The sequence below is a fragment of the Epinephelus moara genome, chromosome 9 (genome assembly GCF_006386435.1).
Source record: "Epinephelus moara isolate mb chromosome 9, YSFRI_EMoa_1.0, whole genome shotgun sequence".
Classification (NCBI taxonomy): Eukaryota; Metazoa; Chordata; class Actinopteri; order Perciformes; family Serranidae; genus Epinephelus; species Epinephelus moara.
Window position 1 is genome coordinate 743,750 of NC_065514.1, and position 21,550 is coordinate 765,299.

Sequence of the window (21,550 nt, forward strand, 5' to 3'; positions counted from 1 at the left end):
GTATGTGAGCAGATTTCATTCCCCTACATTACTCACGTTTACTTACGTTACTCATTATTCTGTGGATTTATTGGATGCAGCGATTTATCACCCGAACATCGGTATCAGCTGATAATCACCTTGTTGACTGCCATAGACTTATCGGCAAATAAGAAGACATTCACAGATGTCAGTGGCTGATATATTAATGTTGTGTCACATCAGTTCTGCGCAGGCTAAAAAGCAGGGCTTGAGGCTAACGTCATACCAGGGAATGCCCTATTTTTTCCCTGATAATGCTGCATTGTGATCAACAAATCTGTGTTGAAATTGACAGGAGGAGAGCTAGTTAACATCAGCTTTTAGCAAACACTCTAAGCAGCTGGTGGCTGGAACTAAAAACTAACAGAGGTTGCACTGAGTTCCATTATGATGCGTTCAAGCTCTGTTCTGTAAAAATGAGTATTGGGCAAAGGTAAATTATAACGCTGCATTGTGTTAAAATGTAATCTTAGTGGCTCATTTGGATATGGCATCATACATCAGTGCACTGTCCGGATGGAGGGCAGGAAACTGGAAGCAAAGACCACCAGCGCTGCACAGATGCCTGTGATTTGTGCTGGTTATGGCTGTTCCAACCAGTCCGTTTGGGGAAAAGCAAAGGCCAAGATAAGTCCCAGAAATAGTAGGATGAAATTAAAAAAACAATTAAACAAACAAAAAAACCTCACTGAGAAACAGCAGCAGATATGGATCAAAAACCTCCGTCCTCAGTCTGGAGGAGCAGAGCAAACTAATTTAAAAAATAAACATTCAAGCATTGTGTTAAAATGCCTTGAGTTTGATGCAATTACAACGTGCTGTGACAACAGATTTTTAACAGCCAGACCTCTAGAAATTGTCGACCAAGCAGGTAGCAAACACGCCCCCAGGAACGCCGCTCAGCCTTGCAGCCAGTTTTTCGCAATGTCCACTTGTGGTATTGCAGCCACGTCTGGATCACTGTTGACAAGAAACCTCGAACTGCAAACAAGGTCAAACTGTTTATGTTATGAATTTCTGATCCATGAAGGTTTTATTTTAATAAAAAACTGGCTGATTGATTGAATTAAGCTGAGAAACTCAACTTAAAAATCTGTCACTTCATCATATTGTGAAGTCGATGAGCCGAGTGGGAACTCGCGGGCAGGGCCAGCGAGAGACGCACTACTGCACATATTCAGTGGGCCACATATGTAGCCCAGAAGCCAGAAAACATTTTTACCAAATACACCAGGCGAGCAGCCCCACTGAAATGAAGAGGTGCCATATTGGGGTCCAGTATCTAGTTGTTATAAAAATCTGTGGTGGAAAATAGTAGCTAAAGTTAGCTAACATTAGCAAGTAACATTAGCCTGACAGCAGTGCATCCATGTAGAGAGCTGAAATAACACATTAACTCCACTGGCTAAAAACAAAGACGGTGGATAAACCAAGACGGTCCACTGCGAGTCAGTTTCCTGTATCAGTGTCACGTGGGGTTCGCGATCACCACGCCCCTTTAGGAGACTAACAGCAGGTCCTGAGTCCATTGACTTCAGTGGGAGAAATGAACATGATTACAGATTATGGCCGATTCTTTCGCCCCATAGTCACGGAAGCAGATATTGGACCCATTTATCACAAGCCACATATCTTCAGAACATTCCGACACCAAAATGGCAAATTTCAGACGGACAAATCAGGAGGAAATTTACTTTGTTCAAGACCTGTCTCTGTCTCATCACTGGTGCTGAAATCAGTGCAGTTTCACCAAAGATACTGGATTACTAAAAATATTTTTTTTCCAGTGGATGTCTTAGTTACAACATGATTGAGCTAACTGGAGTAGTTTCATGTCGTATCCGACAACGGGAGGCTTTTAACAGATGACGTCCTGATGTTAGCTTTGCTGCTGCTGTTAGCTGTCCCTGTCAGCTGATGCCACTGATGCTTTCTAGACATTGTGATTTCCCAAAACTGAATAAATACCACACATAGCAACACAAAACTGCTTTGCTAGCTCACTCATGTTGTAACTAAGATATCCGCTGGAAAAAAAAAATTTTTTCACGGATCGTTTATTGAGTTACTGAGTTATTACAGACACCGCTAATGGTTAGCCCAGCTAATCTACGATAACCAAGCGAGGTTGGGGATACTCGTCTTTGATTGGCGGTTCTCCATCGTCTTTGATTGGGCTACGGGGGACAACGTCTACTTAAGAGACCGTAAATGTATACTATTTCATACAATGGGGATATATTGTAGGTGGGCCATCTTGTAGTAATCCAGTATCTTTGCTAAAAACAACCCCACAAAAAATAGTTACAGTTCTCCAGGCTGTTTTACGCTTTCCTTGGCTCGCTGTGTAACATTAGTAACGTTAGGAGGTCTGAAGGACAAGGAATTTTATAACAGCTAATCACTACATTCATTTTCTTTGTTTTGTGCGGATTACATCCAACATGAGCTTCCGTTTTCTGATGACACCTGCTGTTCATCCAACACTTTTATGTAGTCAGGTTCTAATTCACACAATATATGGACTTATAACTTTCTGGGGCCTAGTGTAGTGGTTAGAGCACTCGTCTTCCGTGCAGAAAGGTCCAGGGTTTCGAATCCTGCTGGGGTCGACGTCGGCAAAGGCATACGGTCGCAAGAGGTTCCCACCGCCGAATCAAACGGCATCAGATTCCCTAAGAAGGCTTCAGGGCAAGAAGTAACTCCGGAATCTGAGCCAAGTCCTCAACACAGGCGCTTCTCAAGCCCGTTGTCAACGGGAGGTTCCAGATGTAAAAGCGGATTCATTCATTCATGGACTTATCACGTTCTGCCCTCCAGCTGAATTTCACGCCTTATAATAGTCACAGGATTGCAAACAAGCTGTTTAGTTTTTGGCGAGCAACTTTGAAGAAGAAAATTGCTGATGTTTTCACAGCAATATAAAATTATATATATAGTAAAAAGGTGTTTGAAGCAGTTTTTATTCAAAGATGCTTTTCATGTGAATATGGTTATATCAAAGGTTGGTTTATAAAACTGTATGATTGAATTTATGTTCATTCAAAGATTGTGTAATGAAGGGCTTAATGACTTTCAAACAGTTCAGTTATTTTGACCAAATTGTTATTTTAAACATCAGTATCGACCCCAGATTCACGATAGTTGCATCCCTGCTGTCCATGTATCTGACCATAACTAGGTGCTTGATGAAGAACTCTTTCAGCACAGAGCTGTGAGTGTGAACAGAGTCTCTAAGAGGGTGGTCCGCGCTACATTCTCTGCTAATGGACACTAAGACAGGCAACCCTCTGATTTTGTCAATTAGTTGCAGACGTCTATGTTTCTCCCCCCCTCGAGGGTCTGCATTTTTGTGTTAAAGCTCACAGAAAATTGCGTGGGTGAAAATTGTTGAGTGGCCGCCATAGTTGCACATCAAACCCCTGTGTGTTTGTTAGTTTGGCCGATGCGAGTCTGTAAAAATCTGCCCCCCTCCGAAACCTCCTCGAGGTCTTCACCACACTGCAGTCTGTCATAATGCCGTCAATCTTCGGATTTTTTGCTGATGCTGAAACACATTTTTGAAAATTACAAAAACCGCTTGAGGTTGTGTGTATATTGTTGTGCAACAAAACAAAATAGTTCGTGGGGGGTTCTGCAGGGACCGGTCGAACTGTGGGATTACCACCAGCCAAAATTTACTGAAGACCATGATGGGATTTTGTTGCTCAAACATTGTTTTTGTCTCCACAAACACTGATGGTTTTATTTTTTTTTTTAAACACAGACACTGAGCTCTTGACTCGCTGCTGATTGGTTCAAGATTTTAGGTGAAAGAGTACAAAATACAATCATGACATTGTCCTTTAATACAGAGATTAACTAAGATTGTGTTGGTGTATCTGACTTAATGTGTTGCTCTTAGTGATATGTGCACAGAGTTAAGCTGTTTCTATAAACACACTAAGCAGAAAGAGGCCTTCTCCTAATAGATCCAGTTATAAACTCAAGTGTTGAGTCAGTAACAGCCCTGCATTGTTACACCGAGTGGCAGCTAGCCTAAGCTCCTCCATTATCTAACAAGGTATTTCAGCTCTGCCAGGGACCTTTTGTTTTGTGCTTCTCTGGCAGCTTAGCCAGAGGCAGGAGTTTCTTTTAAGAGTTCCTCATTACATTTCTGTGTTGGAAGCAAAAGTTAATTCCATTAGATGGAATTCTTAGATGTCATGGGCCAATGGCCACTGCAGGGGAGACGGATGTCTGCTCAAATGCTGTAAATCTTGAAACCTAGCTCAGCCACAGAAGAACACTGTGGTGAGGGCTCGTTTTATCTCATCCCGCCGGAGAAGCCGCGCAGCAGTTAGAGCCGCACACGCACACACACACACACACACACACACACACACATATATTAAGGCTCACATTGACACTGCCATCCCTGAAAGCTTAAATCATCCTCCTGGTTCTGCTCTGACCTCTCTGTGAAGGTCAGCCTCTGGTCTCATTTCACTCTCATGCTTCTCAAACTGGTCTGTGTGGCTTCAGCGGGGGTACACATGATGAAGGATTGAGCTACAAGATTTGAGGGCTGCAACTAACTTTTTTTATGTTGTCGATTAATATATCAATCATTCCATTTATAAAATATCAGAAAAGCCGTTGGTGAAATCTCCAAACTGTTGAACCAATAGATATTCAATGTACTCTCACATGACACAAAGAAAATCTGCAAATCTAATTCAGACGCTGGAACCAGTAGGGATAGGTGGCCAGAACCGGTGCTAAATTGGTACCTGTGTCTTGACTGGTTAGTGCCAAATATCAATAAGCTCCCGGAGGTTTTCTGATACAGATAACAGTATCAGAAATGCCTTTGATAATACCCAAAATGCTGGATCAGGTGTCAGCGAGTATGCGAGTTTATGCACCGATCTGATCCATGTAATTTATTAAAAAAACATTGCTGCTTTTAAAACAGTAATTTACATGGCAAGTTATGATTTGCAGCTGCTGTTTTAGAGCGGTGAAGAAGAATTGATTTCCAGTAAACGGTGTAACGTTAGCCGTTAGCAATGTGTCAGCAAATTAGATGATAAAAGAAAGTTCTATAACATTTATTCTCTGTATGTTCTGTATTTGCTTATGTTTCAAAAAGGGTTTAACCTGAGCTACATCATACAATAATAGCAATTATTTCACACCTGTACAGGTTAAGTAGGATAAAGCGGTATCAACTGATATTCAAATGGATGAAAATTAAAGAGCAATAACCACATTAATTCTTACCGGCTACAATATACTTTAATACAGTTTTGTCCCAGCTCTGCACTCTCACAGTTGAGTGTTTTTGCTTTCCTGCCCTGAACTGGCCCCTTACATTACTTTTTTCACGGTAAGATTACCTTAATTCTAGGGTGTGTTTTTCCCTACATTCTCATCATGAAATGGACTGGAAATCAATATTTGAAAGCTGATAGTTAAAAAGAATTTCTTCAGGGGTGGTGGAGGGGCATGCACCCGGACCTCCCTTAAGGGTTTAAGTCTTTGTCACCTCTCTGAACACCTCTATAAGCTCCTGGACAAATGCCACTGCTATCTGTATTTATGTAATGTTAATTTGTTCTAACAAAGCCAGCAATTCAAATACCTAACCACCCCGTAATGATGACAAAGCTACAAGCTTCAGGCGATTATATTTGACGTTGTGTAACTGTGTTTACATTCTGTGCTCTCCAGTCATGATTGACAGGGCAAAATGTTCAAAAGTGTGGGCTCACGTTATGGACGATTCTGAGAAGCTCAAGGACTAATAGTTCTTTGGTAATTTGGTAATTGATATTGCTTAAGTTTAGCTTCTGGTAGTGAAGCAGCATTAAGGCTCATCACACTAGACATCTGTAGCAACTGTTCCTCCCTAGTTATACTTACAGGAACTCGTTATTTCTGCAAAAGTATTGAGAAAATAACAGTTTAATCTTTTTACATCTTTTCATGCCATGTCTCTACTTTTTGCACCAAAGTCTTGATAGCAGTTCCAGCAATAGTATCAATAAGCATATGTATTGATAAGCAGTATCAGTATCAATAAAATCGTAATGATGCCCCTCCTTAAGAACTAGAGAAGATTGGATATTTTCATTTGAAAAATTAGCAAAATTATGTTTGTGGATTTTGCTAATTTCAACAAATACTATTTAAAAAACAAAACGATTTTCTTATGCATTAAATATGAAGTGTCGGACAACACCAGTAGGACTTGTATTGCGCAAATGAAAGGCATATTTGTGTGAGATTTTAGATTTTAGATTTACCGTTTAACAATGAATGCAGAATATGTGACTAAAATGTTGACACTTTTTTAATTAAATCAATGTCAAGTGTCTGCAGGAATTCACTTTTTTCTTTTAAAATCTTTACCGTCCCTTTACAGTTCTGGATGAAGTCAGTCAGTACCCACTCCTCCTCCTCCTCCACCACCAGCCGCCACCCATGCGGCTGCTGGCATGCACGCATGACGTTGATTGGACTGAAAAGCAAATTGTCTCTTTAGAATTCACCTTTTTTTTCCTTCAGTTTTCATCATATAAATTATAGCATGTTCCTGTAGTCTGGTTTTCTCTTTCTTGGCGTGACCGCTGGGTGCTGGAGCCAAAAATAAGAGAGCCATTCTGAAACCACTGTCCATTCAATACCCACCCCCTTAAATGATGTGGCAGCAGACTTTATCCCACTTCGATATTACACAGGTTATGCCTGTGTGCCCTTGGTGTTTTATTACACTGGTGCCTGTTGCATACTGTGTAGCAATACTGCAGCAGAGTGATATTTGAAACAACAATTACCTGAGATCAAGATTAGCGTGTGATGTTGTCTCCCTGGTATATCGCTTGACAGCTTTTGAGTTTTTTTCACAGGATTCTTCTGTAATATCTTCTTATGTAAACAGTCTTTAGTTGCATAATCAAAGATGGATTGTTGGGGTTGACCTCCAAACACTGACATAATCATGTTTGATGTGTTTCTGATTGATGGTCAGCAATAACGTTGCCTCACAGCTTTAAAAAGTGCTGATTGTTGAACAGAGAGGGCGAAGCTTTTATCCCACAGAAGAGGGCGTTTGTCGTCCACAACAGCCTTCGGTTGCTACAACATCAGCAGCGTGATTTGTAGCTTTCTGGAGCCCAGGTGACAGGAGAGGGGAGGAATGTAGTTAGAAAGGCCATCAAACTCAAAGATAGTAGTTAGCGACAACAGCTGGAGAAGGTGATGTGTGCTGCTCATGTAGGACCTCGGGGCGTCATCAGTCAGCATCCAGCATGTCACAGGCTGCAGCAGGGAGGCAAAGCAGGAGAGGTGACTGGGGGAGAGATGGAGGGAGATCACTTGCTCGTCTCATAAATCATCAGAAAAAGGTTTTGCCCCTTGAGCAGCAGAGCAGACTTCCATGTTGACACCGGGGAAAGTGTTGCACGGAGATTTCCAAGGCTGCGTTTGGAAATTCCAGTGATTGCTCAGTATTTACAGCGTTCACAGCCTGAAAGCCAGAGAAACAAGAATAATTGCCGTTTTCTTGAGTGATTGTCGACCGAAACTCCCTCTGGGACCGAAGCCTCCTGTTGTTACGTTTCCACTGTGAACTTATTTTAGAAACACAACGCTTAAAACCTCAGTAAGAAAATTAAAATGCCAAAGAATTTATAACATGAAGGAAATTTATTTTTGAATTTCTTTATTTGTATTGCTGAAACAATGCCTTTTAATACATTTTCACTTGTTCCTCTCCTCTATGTTCAACCTAATCACCAGAAAAACTGTTTGCATTACACGTTTATGCAAACCTCGCATACGTTACATTTGCATGTTATTATGTGAAGGATACACTGAAACTTACCATCTCAACACGCTGTGGTTACCTGCAGTGGAAAAGCTGTGATGTCTCAGTGGTTAAAGAGCCACGGGTCTCTAAAAACACTCATGTTTGGTGTCTGAAAAGCAGGAAACGCAGCAATGACACGCTGGTCTCGAGCAGTTGTCTGCAGCTTGGCCTTCATCTCTGTTGCATTACTTCTGTAATTTAGTGTTTATTAGTAGATCTTTGTCAGCACTTGACAGCTATACAGATAGATAAATAAATAAATACACATTTACTGAAACATAATATAGCAGGTCTTATATTTGTAACGACAAGCAGTGGACTTCAGTGTTTTCTCTGTTACATCATTTATTTGGTGCGGCTGAATGTGTCACAGCATCCAGCCCAAAAGTGGCCCAGCTTGTCCAGCGAGGTGACGCTGTCCCGGGGTCGGCGGCATGTGTGACATCACATTTTGTTGTGGAAAGCGAGCGCTCCAGCAGCCAGCAGACTTGTGCTCACTGTCTGCCACTCTGTGACTTCACAGCCTGTGCGTCTGAGCTGGGAGATTTACAGAAGCACATTAACTGCATGAGACACCAATGTCAGCACGCTGATTGTCTCTGCGTTCAGTCATGATGAGAGACTACTTCACACGTACTGCAGAGGAGGACAGTTGGGTGGAGAATTATTCCCAGGGTTCCCGTCAGCGAAATGACTTTTACTCTCTCGACCGGTCTGCTGTAGTGTCCACTTTTACATTTTAGCTGCACCTAATAATCATTTCACTATTTATTAGTCCGGTGATTGTTTTCTCCGATTGATATTTTTATTCATAAAATGGCTGAAAAAAATGAAACTATCCATCACAGTTTCCCAGAGCCCAAGGTGACGTCCACAGATCAGATCAGATACGCCTTTATTGAGACTGACAACCTCTCACATTCAAACCTACTGGCAATTTCGAGTCACCAGTTAACCTAACCGTCATATCTTTGGACTGTGGGAAGAAGCTGGAGTACCCGGAGAAAACCTACACTGTCACAGGGAGAAAATGCGAACTCCATATGGAAGGGCCCCAAGCCTAGGTTTGAACACCCTTTAGCTGTGAGGTGAGGTACGTTTCATTACAATGCAGTGTTCTACTTGGAAGTTTTTGGTCCTGGCATTCACGTGGATGCCTCTTTACGCACTCCACCCACCTAAACATGGTCATAGACCAAGTACCCCCGCTCACTGCAACAGTATCCCCAATGGCAGTAGCCACCCACCAAGGCAGTGCACCATGCCACACTGTAAAAACTGCTCAGTAATGGTCCAAGGAACGTGACAAAGAGCTCAAGGCTTTGATCTAGCTTTCATATTCCCCGGATCCCAATCTGATCAAGCATCTGTGGGACAAACCAGTGCCCAGGAGGTCCTTTGTCCAGGCCTCGATAGATCAGAGCCAAGTCCGATCTATGAAGGGGCCTCTGCCTTGTCGAGGCATTGAGGAAGGATCTCTGGGTGTGTCCTGTGTTGTCTGGCACCAAGGCATTGTTGACGGATCCTTTGAGTCCCGTGGGTCGTGAGGTAAGGTACCGGCGATGTTCAATCGAAATCGGATCTGGAGAATTTGGCGGACAGGTTGACGCCTTGAGCTTTTTGTTACTTCCCTCAGGCCATTCCTGAACAGTTTTCGTGGTGTGGCATCAGGGTGTGCTGTTGCCATAAGTACATTTCAAATTAAAATACTAAAACTATGTGATAACTAAAATGTCATTTCCGATATGTTTCGATATCAGCCTGCTACATAGTCATGTTCATGAACTTAGCGCGCCCATACGTCCATGATTCGTTACATGCTAAACTGTGATGGCAAGATAGTATGCTTGTGGTGTATGAAAGAGTTTTAGTGCCAGTTCTGGTGCTAACCTATCGTACAGCACGTCTGTTCCTAATCTTCTGATTGGGAATAAACCTGCCTCCTGTGTCAACTGTGCGTAGCTGAATAGGGTCGGCCTACAGTTGGAAAAAAGTTGGAAAACCACTGACTTAAACGATTAATTAATTATCAAAGTTTCAGGTTAATTCTCAAAAAGAAGGGTTTTCCTTCTTTTATACTTTAATTTATTCAATTTTAAAAATGTACTGTATTCCCATTTAGTTTATAACCTAAACACATATTTATAAAAAGATGACCCCTTGCTATTATTTCAGGAACACCAGTCTAATAACTTCTGTTTTTGCGTTCCTCCAACCAAGTGGATGAAGTGCACATGTGCTAATGTGTCCTGTCTCTGGTTAGGATTAAAGGGGTCTTTCCTTCCCCAGGAGGGATCAGTTACATAAGGTGTGAGGTATAAGGTAGCAGGCGGAATTTAGGTCATCTCTGAGAAAGATAAAGTGAGGGGTTACTAGGTTGCGCCTTTGGATCACTACATCTTTGTGAGGGCTGGCAGCAGTATGGTTTCATGCAGAGCACGTCAATCTGAGATGAGAGAGCTGCCCCGTGTTGCTTCATCTCTTCACCTCTCTTATTATCATGTTCTCAGATCATGTACGGCTGCAACTGTTGCACACACAGCTTGACAAGCATTACGTGCTTTTATCTTTTCTCTCTGATCATGTTCTGCATATTTTTTAAGCCCCTCATCTGTTAAGTGCCAGAGAGCATGTGAAGCGGCGGTATTTCTTCTCGCCAAATGTTGTCAACGCGTAACATCGGGGAACCTCTAACTGTTCTACTTCGGTATTTCTTTTTTAGCTTTTGTAGGAAGACTGCATTTCTGTGGGCCCAAGATGACTGAAGGCCAATTGTCTTATTTCGTAATGTTAAGAAAAGTGAAAAAATAATTTGTGTATCCAATAACATTTAATAGGTTCTTCCTTGGCCAACGCTACAACCTTCCACCAAGTTTCATGAAAATTCAGCCAGTAGTTTTTATGTAATCCTGCTGAGAAACAGAGAATTGAACTAAAAACATAGTCTCCTTGGCGCAGGTAATAATAGGGAAAACTGTGCATGGAAAACTTTCCGGTTAGTAAAATATATATCCAAGCTAGCTGCTCTTCTGAAACCAAAAATCTGAATGATGTACATTTAATTTTTTAGTTATTTCAATGTCTGTTTGCAGGGGTAAAATCTTTTCACAGAAAGTGTGTGTTCATTTGTTAAATGTTGTCTGAGTACCTGAAGCAACATTATTAAAAGATATAAGAAATCTTATGGTAAAATAATTTAGAATTTATCATTGTATCTGATTATGTGTCATTAACTTTCAGCTGGGTGTTCCAGGTTAGTGTATTGTTTTGTTGAGAGACTGACTGATTGCCCAACAAAATTATTAAACTTTCAATGACATAGAAGATAGTTTTATTACTGTTTTTCCATAGAGTATAAAAATAATAGACATAGCCCCCGTGACATCACCCACTGGTTTGGGGACTCGTGTTCTGAAGCCTTAAGCTTGGCATTTTCGTCATCGCCTTCTTGGATTTGTGAAGCTCTAAATGACCATACTTGAACAAGAAGCTGGAGCTGTGGAGGAGTGTGGAGTGGATGTGACTCAAAGACTGCCTGACACTTGATATCATGCATAACTTTAAGCCTTACTAACATTTTAACGGTTGAGTTATAAAAAATTCACCCCCTGCACAGTTGTCATAAATGTTGAAATTAGCTACAGAGACCAAAACTGTTTTTTGTACCAGGCTGTTAACATGTTTATTTCTGCTGTAAAGTTGGGCATTTTAACACGAGGGTCGATGGAGATTGACTCACTTCTTTAGCCAGCCTCAAGTGGCCATTTGAGGAACTGCAATTTTTCTGTCTCCCAAGTTTGCTTCATTTTTTAACCCAGGAGGGTGCAGCTTGGGGTTTTCAGAAGGTGGCTCCCAAGAAGAACGAATCAAGGCCATGTAAGATTTAGAGAGAGTAAACTTAAGTGTTAATAGTAAACACAAGTGTTGTCTCTCTTGTCTCTGCAGTGGATGAAAAGCCAACCAGTCAGGCGGTGGCTGAGTATCTGGAGGGACGGAAGAAGTACGAAGAGCAGAGGAAGCAAAAACTGAAGAAAGGCTCAACCAGAGAACAACAGGTAAAAGAACTCAACTGAACATGAAATACAAATCAGTTCAGGAGACAGAGTGAAGACTAGTTCATTTTGCCCCTTGTACTATATATATTAAATTATGTCTGATGTTTTTGATAGACACTGGACCTCCTCAATCGTTTCAAGTCCAAACTGTCTTCAGCCATCACTGAGGACGCTCCAGAGGAGGACGTGGAGGAGCTGGCAGAGGACGACGACAAAGGATGGTCAGTGAACCTGATTCCATTTAACATATATAGGACATCTAACATTGTGGAGGCGAAACATTTTTAAGCTTGTTTGAATCTGTTTGTCAGTTGATCATACTAAGTTAAATGCTGGATATACATCAGTTTCCAATAGTATCTGAAGTTGGTTCTGGGTGTCATTTTGCACAGCAACACTCTGGGTACCATCAGTCTTGCTAATATTTGCTAAACCAAGGTAATAATTCCGTACCAGCTACACACTCCATTTGCTTGGCTGTCATTGGTCCTATTTTCAAACAAATTCTGGAACCAGCCAAACTGAAAATTGGCACTACAGTTGCACAACAAAGTTTTGCATCTACACTCACAGGTCACATCATGACCTAAATACTTCTCACAGTTTCACTGATGGGTCCATGAGGCCCAGTTGATTCTCAGTTGATGTTGTTCACACTTGAAGCACTTGAAAAAAAAATTCTTATTTTCTGTAACTGTCACTATATTCACACAGCATGAAATGAGACAGATAGTCTGTAGAAGGCTCTTCCTACTGCTTTGAAAAGAATTTGCTAAAATCCACTGTGGCTGAAGAGTAACAACCAGTCAGAGCCGAGAAGTCTCTAACACAGCTGTCAATCATGTCACTGCTCGAGAAGTGCCGTCAAAGTAGGCAGCGCTGATCAAATATAAATCAAGATTCTGTTACTGCATGGTCTATTTCTCACCTCAAATGGTTTCAGAAACATATTTTAGTGTACTGTTAAGCTGTAACGTGAGAAAGTTTGCTCCGGCTAGTGGGCAGTGCTTCATTTAAGCGTGACTATTTCAACATGGCAGCCAGGTCACAAGCCTTCTCAACGGAGCATTTTAGCATCTTCCAGATCATCATTTTGGTTTTACTGTTTTGGTTCGGTCTCAAAATCCTTTTTTTGCGTTTACTTGTCTTACAGCAACTGATACAGTGGCAGAAAAATTCTTAAAGGTATACTATTCAGGAATTGTTACTCTTTATGAACATTATCACCAGCAACCCCTGATTGGTGTTTCGCCTTGATGTATTTGGGGCTTTTTTTCTGTGCCTTGTCCGCAGTGTTCATAGCTTCCTCCTGGATGCGTGCAGTTTATGGTCTGGCATCTGGTCACTAACATTTTATCAAGTCCTGACCTCACCTGCACTCTGTGTCCAGGAATGTCCCAAACACTGCAAAATAAGGAAATCCAGGCAGAGGCCAGAGTCTGCAGATAAATACACCGCCACACACTTCTAGTCAAATCATAAATCTACTCACTAGAGTAGCATGTCGCAAAATGGTTAAATGATCTGAATGTAAAATGGTTACACTTATATGCTCACTTATCAGGTTATATATATGGGAAAGTTTTCTGTTACTGCCTTTTTTACGTTTTTCTAGTATTTGTTGCCTAATCTGCAGCTGTTACAACTTCATACCAACCTCAGTAAGGAGGAAAGTTGTGTCAGTATTTCATGATAAACTGTATGAATTCTTCTGCCTCTGAAAAAGGAATACTGGACGAGACAGAATGAAATAGCTGCCGCGTAAGTAGTCTGTGCTCAGCTTTAAATCACTGACACTATTCACCGCAGCAGATATTAACAGCAGCACTGAGCAGCTTGTGAGTCCTGAGTGCTCCCGGAGAGTTCAAGAAGCAGTCTGGCAAACATACTGCTTTTTGGACGCTGAAGTTAGAGCATGACAAGTTGGCACGGAGAGGCCTTTTTCATTAGCCTCCACTGCTTGTGCTGTTCCTACTGATGCCCTCGTGGTGGATTGTAAGAGATTGCAAAAAGAAACCATTTATTATAATAGTGAGCTCAGCCTTAATGAGAAAACTAAAATGGTCAAATGCTGCAGAAAATCCTTCTTTGCAGCAGGAATGATGAAGCCGACCAGATCCAAAGCTCGCTTCGGGGTTCTGATAAATGTGTGTGAAAGTTCAAGTTGTATGCATGTGTGTGTGCGTCAAGTTGGGATTTCAACCCGCAGCCACCAGATTGGCCATCAGGAAATCAGCCCTGACGCTGTGTTTTCCTCTCATATTCTGTTTTTCACCAAAGATCTCAAAGTCTAACTACACAGAGTACGGGGTTTGAAATGAATACCATGTGTTTGAATTTGAGCAAAGTGTCTGTGTGTGAGAGATTTAGAATAACAAAATCTGTAGTTGCTATTAGTCTCGAGAAAGCCCCCTTGAAGTGCAGTCTGTCTGTGTGTGTGTGTGTGTGTGTGTGAGTGGGGGGGCCCTAATGAATTTGAGAGAAGCCTTGGCTGGCGTTTGGAGCCTCTCCCGGCTGTAGACACCTCACTGTGCCGCCCCCGCCAGGTATGGGCGAGGAGGGAGGGAGGGACAGGGGCAGTAGCATAGCAGTCCTAGAAAAACACCAGTGGGAAGTCTGTGCCACTCTAGGAGCGCTGCGAACAGAATGTGGGTTACAACAGGTCAGACATTGGAAGTCAAGTCTGGGCCAGAGGAGGTAAACTATTCCATCTGTGTCTGTGTCTACAAATTCTGACTCTCCCTCTTCAGCCCCCTCCTCCTCCTCCTCCTCCTCCTCCTCCTCTAACACACACAAGCTCACATTGAGAGTCCACAATGCAAAGAGTTGCTCCCACCATCCCTCCTGTACTCCTTAATTCCCACCCCCTAAAAAAAAAAAAAAGGCAAAAAAAATAAATCAAGAAAAGGCTTCTGTAGCGTCGCATCACGGCAGCACAGAGCGGTTTTGGTAAAGGCCGGGTTTCTACCTCACGTCTCGGAGCCGTGTGACTCCGTGGAGTGTACGGCCGGCGGGCTGTCATCACTGAGACTGCTAGACAAATTATCAGAGGCGGCCCGCTCACACAGCAGGAGTCCTCAGGGTCTGCCAGAGTCTAGCCATGACATTCTAGATGAGCTGTCACAACTCCTGCCGATTTCAAATGAACACCGGAGAGAGTGCAGAGTGAACACACACACACTCACACACACACACTAACTGTGAGCGCTCAGACACATACCACATGCTATGCACAGTAGACAAGGCATCAAAGTATTTCAAAATATACAACAGAGAATACACAGTTTCTTTATGTAGTGCATGAGCACAGTATACACACCCAGACATACACAACACAAGGTCATGTAAATATTTTTTCTCTAGCTAGATAAGACGGACCTGTTGATCATCAACTTTAAAGGGAAAGTTCAGAGATTGTGACGTTAAGGCGGTATGAGTGAACCCACTGATGCTAACGTAGATGCATTATAGTTGAGTCTACTGACGTCAACAGGATGTCTGATGGACAGCAGTAAATTGAGTCAGATAACAACTAATGATCAGCGTCCCGGTGGCCTGGCGTCTAAGACCTATGTTCCATGTCCCCCTCTTTCTCCTCATTTTCTGTAGCACCTCCTCTGTTTACTATCTAAAGGCAAAAAGTACCGTGAAAAAAACATGACTGAGGGTCGGGTTATGCTAGAAAAGAAGTCATGTGAATGACTTGTTGTTTCAAAATCAAATGTGTCTTTCTTCCGTGAAAACATTTTTTCATGGCCACACTGGACGGTAGAGTGAAAAGCTAGCCATCTAAAGCCCTTTTAAGGCCCGAACATACTCGGGCGGAACGTACGCGGAACGGACTCCGCGGATGTCCGCGTGGACTCAAAGCGGACGTCCGCAAGCCCTGTGCACGCAAAGCTCAGATTTTACGACCGCGCGGACTCCGCGCCGCGCACCAGTGACTGCTCAGCATGTATTTTTCACATCGCGGGGATTTTTACAGGAAACTACAACACGGAAGTGCGTTCGACTATGAAAGCCTGAATGACTGCGGACATTCCTCGCGGAGTCTGTTCCGCATACGTTCCACCCGAGTATGTTCGGGCCTTTACACTGCCTTTTCAAGGCATGAATATCAAGATGCATGTATATAAGGTACGATCGCAGAATCAGGGGACCGAGTTGTCTTGCCATTAATCTGCCACGGGAGATAGTAACAGCGCCAAAACCATGTCTGTATAAATGGGCCCGCCGGCAGGACGGGACCATGGGCAGGATGAATGTAAAATTTTTAAGACCTGTTATGTGTGCGACCCACCCTGGGAGATTTAATAAGCAGCAATTAGCACTTAGCAGCTAACTCAAAGAAGAACAGTAGCTTTAGGAAACCACTGTGATTTGGGAGCTCCTTACCCTCTGAGCAGAGGACAAGATCAGCTGCCATATAACAGAGACGGTACATGATTGCTATTGCCATATTATGTTTATAAAGTGCTGCCGACACAAATGTTATATGTCAAACGAGAAGCTGATACTATTATGTTAATTGTCATGCCCGATTGATTTGGCGAAGTAGGGATACCATTTAAAATCACACACTGGAGCGGAATCATGCCGCCATTGTTTGGTTCTGAGTAAAAATGCAAAGGAGGGATAAAGAAGGGACTTATTAGTGGCTCTATAGCACCATCTTTGTGTAAAAAGAGCTTAAAAGTCCATTCTCACTGAGGGCGAATATCCGCACGGATTATTCTCGCGGAAAAATATAAGAGTTGATTTCATGGGTTCTTATGGAAGTTTGCACACCGGGGCAGAACTTTCATGCGGTGAAAAAAGTTTCCGCCCAGACTTTGACCCCCCGCGGAATTCGCTGGCAGAATTGCACAGCCGGGCCAGTGAAATTGTTTGTTTATAGTCGCGCAGACCCGGGAGAGTCCAAAATCCAGTCAGGCAGGACAGTATGGGAGAAAGGTTGATAAACCTCGTTTCACAGCACCCCGTCCTTTTTAATAAAAGACGGGATGATTCTATGAACAATGAATTAAAGGACAACGTCTGGCAGTCCATTGTCCAGCTTGGTGGCTGCGGTGAGAGTGGTAAGTGCTAAAGAAAGTTGATGTTGACGTTTGTTAAACGTTAGCTTGCTAGCTCGCTGCTGCTGCTACTCTCGTCCATGTTCACCCACACCGATTCACACTGCTTGGAATTGGAACACAACAACGCCAAATTCCGCACCGCGTCCGTACCGCGCCTGTGTATATGATTTGAACGCAGAAAAGCGCTGTGCGAATATTCCGCAAATCCGTCCCGCATTTCCACATCGCGGCAGTGAGAATGAACCTTAAGAGAGGGGGGAGAATATCGCAGTGAGAATGAACCTTAAGAGAGGGGGGAGAATATCATTGAAAAACGGGAATAACAGTGCACTTTTTCAGACAGTCTACCTTGTTTTTATCGTGTTCATTTGACAATCAACGTAAAATGGTTGCAATACCAATAAATATTTTTAGTGTTGCACTTCCTGGCTCACATGCGAAGTGACAGAGATAGCTGTGTAACCATTTTACTCAGAAAAACGATCTCCGACACAAAGAAATACAATGTAATGGTCATTCAAGTCAGAAACTTGGGCAAGATCAATCTAGCCTAAGTTCCCCAACATAAACACACCTAATGTCACAGCATCCTGGCAACACAAAAAAATGAACCATTAGCAGAATAACCTTTTCATCAGTTTTTACTTTATTTAGTGTTTTATGTAGCTTTTATGTTTTGCTGTAACAATGTTGTAGCTGCCATTTTCATTCAGTTGATTTGTGCTTGATAGATGTCTCTGCAGGCTATGGTACTAGCCTACTCCTCTCTCTTTTAAGAGGGTTCTTTAAAATGTCAAATTTCCTCAAAGGTGTATTTTTAGTTACGGTAGGTCTTAAAGTCTGAGGCAATGCCAAGTTGCATGAGGAATATCTCATATATCTCAATATATTAGACGGTTTGGTCTTCTGCTGCAACTCAGTCCAGCTCTTTGTTTTCCTGTTCTGGTAATGTTTCGATTGGTTCTCCACACGCCAACTGCAAAAATTAGCCTGCTGCGGGTATCTATGTTTTCCTGAGCAGATGCACTGGGATGCATTGAGATCAGAGGTCGGGAATATTATCAACTCCTAAATTGCAAGGGTTTGCAGCTTAACAAACAAAAGCAGAGAGCTTGACAGAGAAGTTTGATCCCTGGCTCCCTTCTCATCTCCACACAGCCAATCATGGCGTAAATTGAGTGTGAACATCAGATTGTCAATATTGGAAACTTACAGAAATTGTCAGACACAATCCCCTCTAATCCGACATCAGAATGTATGGAAGGAGGGGGATTACAAAGATCTTTGACCCTGCAACCAGCAGCTCTGATGGAATTTACTGACATCCCAACAGTCGACAGTCATGCTAGCAGCTCTGTGAGGCTGTACTGAAGCACAGCGGGCTTTGAGCTCAAAGGTAACAGCATGCTGATGTTTAGCTGGTATAATGTTCACCACGTTTACCATTTTAGTTTTCCATGTTAGCATGCTAACATTTGCTAATTAGCACTACAAAAGAGGTACAGCTTTGGCTAACAGGAATGCCATTTAGTTTTGCAGTTATTTGGTTATAAACCAAAGTATCAGACAAATTTAAAGTTTGATATGATGATGGCACTAGATGAAAAGTCATCAGGATGCATCCTCTGGGGATCACGAATGTCTGTAAAAGATTTCATGGCAATCCATCCAATCTTTGTTGAGATATTTCAGTCTGGACCAAAGAGGCAGATTTAGGTTAACATCCTTGAAGCCATGCTGCAGTTAGCATGACTAAAAAGTTTTCCCTGAACCGAACCAACACTTTTTCAGTTATTTCAGTTTTCCACTCAAACATGAACGCAGGAGGATGTAGCAGATTGACAACATGACGGGGTTACGTGGCCAAAAATGGGTCCACACAATTGATTAGTCACTCCTGCTTTGTTGTTTAGATTTACTGATAGCGTTCGCACAGCAGCTGAGGAGATCGTGTCAGTGAGAGAAAATGTGTTTTATCTGTGAAGTGCCTGACACTGATATCTCCTGTGAGGAATGTCCTGATTCTTTAATCTGTCTTTGGGGGAAGAGAAACTGACTGGGGAAATGAAAGACACATGAGCGTCTGTTCTCTGGGGACCAGGGCTTTCTTTCTGGATTTCTGAACTGCTAAGAAGTCTCAAAAATATGAGCCCTAATACTGTATCTCTCACTTTGTACCAAGAGAAACTCTTCAGATACCTGTTGCTCCTCCGCCACAGGAAGTGGTCTTCTTTTTTGTGCGATTCCTTAAGTAGTTTTGCTATAATTTGAATACAAGTATTGCAGTTTTCCGCATTGCACTGTCAAAAACTATAGCTCAAATCCTTAAAACGCAAAACATAAAACTGAAAAGAGTAATCCACTTTGTCTGTTTGTAAAGGTTTTGCAAATTTTTCTTCTTCCCCTTTTTTGAAAGTTTAGGATTTTTGTCCCAAAATATGCTGCATTTTTTGGTAAATACAGACTGTTGCCATTTTGTGATAATAATATATCATAATGTTTAATTCAAAGTATGTTAATACATGATGACACCTCACTGATCCTCTCCAACAGCCTACTTTTTATTCTTTCCTACTTTTAATGTTTAGTTTTCATCTCTTTGTTTCTGAATGTATCACCTTTATCTGCTTGTTTGAATGTTTTGTCCTCATCTTTTTGAAAAGAAATTGAGTTTATTATCATTATTATTGTATCAAAATCAGTATGGTTTTTTGCCAAGTAGGTTTTCACATACAAGGAATTTGTCTTGGTGTTTTTTGCTTACAATAAACAGCAAAATTATAAAATACATGTACAGTGTGTTTTATACATCCATGATGACTTGAGCTTGAAACAATAGCAGCGATCAGAATAATAGAAACAGCAAATTCAAATTCACGTTTTTCCCATTTTTGATGCTGACATTGTGATCAAACTCGCCCACAGCAGAGAGAGACTAGCCTCTGGGTAAAAGCTCTACAGATCTGTGATTTAGTGGATCATCTGCCACTCTTCTTTGAACTCTCTCCACCTCTCTCTGTCTGATTTAGGATGGCCCATGTTCTGCAGTTTGATGAGCAAACCAGAAAAGTCAAGGATGCCAACATGCAGGACGAGGACACCTTCGAGATCTACGACCCACGCAACCCCGTCAATAAACGGCGGAGAGAGGAGAGCAAGAAGATCATGAAGGAGAAGAAGGCCAAGAGGTGAGGCGGCGAGGTCGCGAGGTCGGTAGGTCAGGTCCTGCCCGAGCCATGTGACTGAAAAACTGATCATACAGCATCCCGCCTGTCCACTTTTCCAACACTTCAAACCCCGCTTTGTTGAACGGTCTCTTGGCTTGAACATCTGGATTGAGGACCTGAGCAGAAACGATCCCTGTAATCTGTGATGGAAAAGGCTCCTTCGCTTGGGAACAGCTGCAGCCGGACTCTACGCTCAGTTACTCATCTGGATTAAGACTGTGGTCGTAATACTTATTAAGGTCATGGTTTGATTACCTGTAATGTTGTTCACTTTTTTATGCTGTTCTCCTTCTGCTTATGTTGTCTCGAGCCTAAGTGTGAGCGTTAGACTTTGCCAGAAAAATAAATAAATGACATTAGTTACCAGTCTTTGATGATTTGACTCTGTTATGTTCGATTTATCTAAACTCATAATGTTCATCTTAGCTAAGCTTTGCGTAAAGACTGGAAACAGCTAGCCTGGCGGTCCCCTACAAGCATCTCTGAAGCTCGCTAACACATTACATGTTGTGTGTTTATTCCGTACAAGTGTAAAAGTTGTGATTTCACTTGTGGAACCATTTCGTGGTCATGATTGAGCTTTAGAGGAGCAGATCTTTCTTTACCTTTGGACAGAGCCAGGCTAGCTGTTTCCCTGTGTTTACAGTCTTTATGCTAAGCTAAGCTAAGCTAATGATTTTGTGGTTGTAGCTTTATAATTAACAGACAGTCTTTTAAAGACCTTTGCACACCAAGTCTGTATTTTTTTAAACATTTTTTAATCTGTAATCCGCACGGAAACCTTGCACACTGAGTTCTTTTTATTGCTAAACTTTGCAATATGAGGCAAAATCTAAAGACACATTTCCTCCCTTACATCTCTCCAGTGGAAGTACCTCCCTGGCTGTCGCCACCCCGCTCATGTCTTGCATTTGGCACATGAGCTAAAAGGCCTGAGCTGTCCTCCCTCTCTGTCACCACACTGTCTCTCCGTTTTACAGTCTGTGTGCACTCCTTATCCTCTATAACATCCTCTTCCTTCTCATCATCATCCATCTGAATATTACTATCTGACCTGTTGAAAATAAGCTGTCTGACTTGTGAAATGATACTGTGCACCCTGTTCCTCTCTCTTGAAGAAAACGCCACATTTTTTGCTGCTTCTTGCACAAAAAAATACTCTAAAGGCTTTTGACAGAGGTGCAAAAACAGAAAATCAGACCTGTTCTGAAAACTTTAACAAAGGACAAAAGTATCAGAGCTGAACGTGAATGACAAAACATGAGGTTGTATTCATTTTTAAAACATGCAATCATTTTGGACAAATAATACTAG

General features: G+C 42.1%; 2 protein-coding genes across 2 annotated transcripts in view; both read left to right on the forward strand.

Annotated features, from left to right (window-relative positions):
• Positions 1-20,618, forward strand: part of cwc27 (CWC27 spliceosome associated cyclophilin) — a 43,391-nt gene extending 22,773 nt beyond the window's left edge. Inside the window, exons 12-14 of the mRNA XM_050053468.1 lie at positions 11,822-11,931; positions 12,046-12,152; positions 20,039-20,618. Of these exons, the coding sequence (XP_049909425.1) occupies positions 11,822-11,931; positions 12,046-12,152; positions 20,039-20,201 (380 nt within the window). The 3' untranslated portion in view covers positions 20,202-20,618. The remainder of the gene's footprint in view (positions 1-11,821; positions 11,932-12,045; positions 12,153-20,038) is intronic.
• The window catches only part of cops4 (COP9 constitutive photomorphogenic homolog subunit 4 (Arabidopsis)), a 520,559-nt gene continuing 513,247 nt past the window's right edge, over positions 14,239-21,550 (forward strand). Inside the window, exon 1 of the mRNA XM_050053471.1 lies at positions 14,239-14,242. The gene's annotated coding sequence lies outside the window, so the exon portion shown is untranslated. The remainder of the gene's footprint in view (positions 14,243-21,550) is intronic.